We start from the raw sequence: 5,450 nt of genomic DNA on the forward strand, positions 1-5,450 counted from the left end.
TAGGACAGTTTTATTTATGTTACCATGGAACAAATTTTAATGAAATGCACTTGAGGAAACTGATTTTATGTTAATGACATACTTATTTTACCTCTCTCTTTGATTTTCTGCTACTTCTCTCTTTCCCTGTTCTTTGTTGTTCACCAAACCCACCTAAAGCATTCAGGCATGCTATTTACTTCCTGAGAAAAATGGCTCCATGGTTGTTCCCCCGGCAGTGGGAAAACAATGCACTTACATGTGTCCTCCGGGACTGAGACATTACTCTGGACGGCAGCTCTTCTGGGCACCAGGCCCACTCCCTGCTCAGCTCTATAAAGGAAGCCCTGCTGCCTGCCCTGGACCATCCCAGCCTGCAGCCCCTCAAGGACATGAAGCAATCCCTCCCTCAGTTCGCCCTTCTCCTCATGGCCCTGCTGTTTCCAGGTAAATCAGAAATGCTACCGGGGCCTGGAGCCAGGCTCTCCCCAATGATCACTTCCAGGATGGGAGTCCAGGCAGGGCAGTCAGACACTAGGCCCTGGGAACCCATTTCCTGGTGGGTTTTAGGCAGGAGTCTCTGGCTGATTTGTAAATGAGTCTTTGAATATGCTGACGGCATAGCTTCCCAGGACAGAGGGTCACGCCATTGACTCCACTTTCTTATCTTTTAACTTTGTCCTTCCCATTACAGGGAAGGACAGTCTGTATCAGGAAGGACCTTACATTTTAGGGAATCTCAACAACGGTGTTGGTGATGCCCTAGGGGGATGCTCAGCTTGGCTTCAAGGAGGTACTCAGGCTCCATTATCCTTTCACACATCATTCACCTCTTTGTCTCTCTCTGTATATCTCTCTTTCACACACACACAAGCACACAAATCCACATAACATTGGGTCCCTTCCAACCTACTCCATCCCATCCTCCACTTCCTCTTCTTTTACAGCTTTATTGAGGTATAATTATTATGCAAAGACCTGCATGTAGGTAATGTGTACAATTTGATGAATTGGTCACATGCAAACCCTTGTTGTACCATCACCACAGCCAAGAGAACAGATGTATCCAACACTTCCCAGAGTGTCCTTGTGGCCCTTTGTGTTGTTTTTTTTTTCTCTGTGGTGAGAACACTTAACATGAGATCTCCCCTCTCAACAAATCTTGAAGTGCACAATACCGTATTGTAAACTAGAGGCACTGTGCCGCACAGCCGGTCTCTGGAACGTATCCCCTTACGTGGCTGAAACTTCACCCCCACTGAGCAAAACCCCCCACACCGCCTCCCTCCTTCACATTGACTCCCCCTTAGAGTATAGGTGCTGCATCTTCCTGGATCTGCTGAATAGAGAGCTCTGAAGCTTCTCTGCTGTGTATTTACGCTTAACCAGGATCAGCAAGAGCCAGCTATGTTAACCAGCAAGGTACCAAGGGTCCCAGAGAACCCAGGGAAGAGTCCCCTCGACGAGGAACAAGCAGGGCTCACATGTTCCGCCTGCTAGTAGAAGACTACCTCTTACCACGCACTCCCCCTTACGTGGGTAAGTACAAAAGCTGATGACAAGTTCATCCACCCGGGAACTGTTTAGTGAATGAATAGATGGGAAGGTGACTGTGTGGGGCTGAGCAGTGGTTGAGAGTCAGGACAGGCTGTGTTTCATGAAGACACCATGTGGATGGCTCAAGCCGCCCTACCTGTCAGGAAGGTCATGGGGGTCTTACAGCATCCTCTGGGACTGGATCACTCAAGGTCTCATGAAACATGGGAAACTTGGGAACCTGAGAGGAAAAAATCCTCTGAGGCCAATTCTCTTATTTCACCCAAACCCAATAGTCATAGGAGATGATACTGAGTAAGTCATCCCTTGCCTGCCAGTTTGAGCCCTTCTCCCTTGGCCTTGGAGTCCATTGTTGCTACAGAAATTTACTAAATACTTGCAGAGTGCCAGGGGACCAGTGAGTGCTCAGGGAATGGCTCCCGGGATGAGATGGCAAAGGAGAGTCAGAGATGTCAGGCTACTGGGACGAAGCGGAGTATAGGGAATGACAAAGGACAAAAAGCCACTTTTCTGGTCAATCCTTAACCCCTAAACCCTTGTCCAGTGCCAGCTTCCAATCCATATGGACCTTGAGGAAACCATAGATTCCAAGATGTCCTTAATCCAAAACTCATTATTGACCCAGAAACAGGGAAAACGATGCTGGAAGATCAATAGGTGAGAGCAGGGAGGACACATGGGTGTTGGCAGAGGAAACCCAGATACTAAAGTGCTGTAGACTGTAATCCCTGCATTATCCTAGCATCTCTTCAGTCCCTTTGCAAGTGGCCCTCAGTTCCAAGGGACTCAGGAGTTTGGTTCTCTTCCCAAGGGAGGGGAAAAAAATATGATTGGGCCACAAATATAAACAATACGAGGCAGTGTCATTTAGTGTAACAACAAATCTATGAGACAGGATTATTATTCCCATCTGGTGACTGAGGGACCTGAGGAGATTTGAAATATTTTGTCCAGGATTACACAGCTAGTAAATGACAGAGTCAAGACTTCAACCCAGGTCTTTCCAAATGGCAGGTGCAAAGGAGAGGCTGCTGCTGCTTTGGAATGGGCCTGCACTCCTAGCGATTTGGGTGGGGGGGGGGGGGAAATGTGTACTTTCTGTGGTCCCGAGGTGGGTCTCACACAGGAGTCCCTTTGCTCCTGTTGAAGAGGGACACAGTTGAGGCCATGAGGCATCAGTAACAACCAGCTTTAGATGTCACCAGATACTTAGGGGCCCAGGAAGGAGTAAGCCCTGAGCTGGAGTGGAGATGCGTCCTCCTGTCAGCTGACTCTGAGCACAAAGTCAGCATGTAATAGAACAAAGCAATAAGAAACTCTGCTCTCTGTTCTCCTTGTCATCCTCTCCTCTGTTACGAGCCTCAGAGGAGACAGACACCTCAGTAATCCAGCTAAGAGAAGGAGAGTAGGTGTTTTAAGAACAGAGCACGTTGCCAACCGCATCCCATGCCCTGCCTGCAGCAGCCCTGAGCAATGAGCTTCAGGGAAGTTGTGTGGGCTTCCTGGGCCTCTATTGTTGTGTCTTTACAACATAAGTATCAACCAGCAGAAGAACGTAACTTCTCTCTAAGGAAGAGTGATTGAGTTGTTTTCGTGCATGTATGTTTGTACGTACGAATGTATGGGTGTTTTTAGGAGAAAATCAGTCAGCCACTTTCTAGCTGGCAAGCAGGATTATTTTGAGTAGATCCAAAAGACTAAGCAAAATCAGAGAGTGAACTTTATAGAGAAGGAGTTTTGAATCCCAAAAAGAAAAGGATTCCTAACAATGGTTCTTTTACAGCTTTGGCACAGTACGACTTAGAAAAATGTGAAAGTTCTCAGCAGTGTTTAGATGATTCTAGGTTCATCTACCGGAGATGGCATAAAGGAAATAGTTCCTGCATTGTGTCAGGGATTGAACAAGACAGATAAAGGTCTGAACAGATAACCTCTCTCTTGGAAGAAGCAGAGCTATGTATCTGGAGTTGAATTTATAGTTCCGAACTTGAAACTATGAATTATATGAGGTTTCTAAAATAATCAAAGGCATACAAGTAGACAATAGAATGGAATTTCTAGAAGATAAGGGATGGGAGAAATGAATGGAGAGTTGTTGTTCCACAGGTATAAAGTTTCAGTTGTGCTGCATGAATAAATGCTAGAGATCTGCTGGACGACACCATGCCTATAGTTAACAATGCGGTATTGCGCATTTAAAAATTTGTGAAGTGAGGAGACCTTCTGTTAAGCATTCCTACCACAAGAAAAACAAAAGCAAACAAAACAGAAAAAAAAACAAAAACAGACACAAGGAATCTTTTGGAGGTGATAAAATGTTTGTTACCTTGATTGTTGTGATGGTATCACAAGGGTATGCATATGTCCAAACTCATCAAATTGTGTACATTAAATATGCTAAGGCTTTTGTTTATCCAAAAAAAGAAGACTATTGGTCAGACAATGAAGTGATAAAATAATTTTAATTGACTAACCCATTGATTCATTAATCTAGACAAATAATTTGCAACGTATATTGGTGAAAAAAATTAGGACAGGAAGACCACAATATGTCTTCACATTTAATTTGTCTTAAGATCAGATCTCAAGTCACTGACAGAACCTATGATAATCAGAGCATCCTGGCATGATGTCCATCGGAAGTTTTCCCCAGATAGATACTTACCACTAATACTCTGATAGCATCCCTCTGCTTGCATTGTGTTCATCTATTTTGTTCTTTTAACATTTACCCCTTTCTCTTTTCTACCAATTGTCATCATAATGTACCATATAAGAGAAAAATTAATGTTTAATAATTTCAGTACTTGAACCTTAGAGTGAGACATCATTTTCACATTACTCAAGAAACTTGGCACACATTTTAGGTCCCAAATAGTCTTCCAAGCACTCTCTTATGATGAGGGGGAAAAAAGAAATCTCTTTAACTCTTTAAAGCTCTACCCTATGCTACCCTGTTCACCTGGCCTGGCCTAGCGATCCAACTCCCCTCCAGGGATGGCTCTATCTACTACCACAGAGGACCACTGCGCTTCAATACGTGTTTGATAGGGCCATATCACGTCCCAGTTTGCCTCAGAGAGTCCTTATTTGTCTTCTTACACAGAATTCTAAATTATTTAAAGTGAAACATTTTTATCATAACACATCCATCACTCTTTCTCTTCCCAGTCGCCTGTAAATTAACAGTTCATTTTTAAGCCAAAATCAAGGATCTGATTTTTATATATCAGATGGTTCCATGGAAACATGAGAGATCACATACAAAGGAAACCTGTTTCTTATCCTTGCCATCTTCCACCATATCCCTTCAGGTAAAATGACCATTTGCTTCTTGAAATGATTTTAAGAGCCTAATGTTGGGTATTTCTTTATACAGATCCTGAACCAGATTTCAAAATTGTCAACTGCAAGAGAAGCGAAGGCTACTGTCAAGAATATTGTAATTATATGGAAGTACAAGTAGGCTACTGCTCTAAGAAAAAGGATGCCTGCTGTTTACATCCGAACTGAGGTTGCTGACATAGGAACCACAGCTCTGTCCACCTGCCTATTCTCCTGGGCCACGTCATCAATCCAGATGCAGGTTTTTGAGAGAAAGGGTCAAGCAGAGAGGAGCTCAGGCATTATAATCTATGCCAGAGAGTCTAAACATTTTATTGTAGCTAAGGAAAAGACTGGCTACACATGATCTTATAGACTTGATCTTAGAGAAATTAACTTAGTTTGAGATGTACAAAATCTTCAAAATCAGGTGATTTTTGCTGACACATGTGGATGCAATAAACCCTCATAGGAAAACATTCAAGTAATTTGCTCTTTTACTTTAAAAATATTTTCTGACTACCTGCTTTTATCCTAGGCACTAAGAAATGTAATGAATTGGAAACATGAATATGTGGGGAGACAGATAT

General features: G+C 43.4%; 1 protein-coding gene across 1 annotated transcript; it reads left to right on the forward strand.

Moving 5' to 3' along the window:
* Positions 1 to 371: 371 nt before the first annotated feature.
* LOC124231654 (sperm-associated antigen 11B-like) lies at positions 372 to 5,049 on the forward strand. The gene is made up of 3 exons (XM_046648452.1): positions 372 to 426; positions 1,369 to 1,518; positions 4,916 to 5,049. The coding sequence occupies exons 1-3, from the start codon at positions 372 to 374 to the stop codon at positions 5,047 to 5,049; spliced, it is 339 nt and encodes a 112-aa protein (XP_046504408.1).
* Positions 5,050 to 5,450: the final 401 nt, after the last annotated feature.

Source organism: Equus quagga, chromosome 22, assembly GCF_021613505.1.
Source record: "Equus quagga isolate Etosha38 chromosome 22, UCLA_HA_Equagga_1.0, whole genome shotgun sequence".
Taxonomy (NCBI): domain Eukaryota; kingdom Metazoa; phylum Chordata; class Mammalia; order Perissodactyla; family Equidae; genus Equus; species Equus quagga.

What these genes read in the sequence shown, in the direction of transcription:
- LOC124231654 (XM_046648452.1), top strand. Translation starts at nt 372, where the DNA reads ATGAAGCAATCCCTCCCTCAGTTCGCCCTTCTCCTCATGGCCCTGCTG. An exon ending in CATGGCCCTGCTGTTTCCAG is followed by an intron (nt 427 to 1,368) that starts GTAAATCAGAAA and finishes ACGCTTAACCAG; the next exon opens with GATCAGCAAGAGCCAGCTAT. An exon ending in ACGCACTCCCCCTTACGTGG is followed by an intron (nt 1,519 to 4,915) that starts GTAAGTACAAAA and finishes TTCTTTATACAG; the next exon opens with ATCCTGAACCAGATTTCAAA.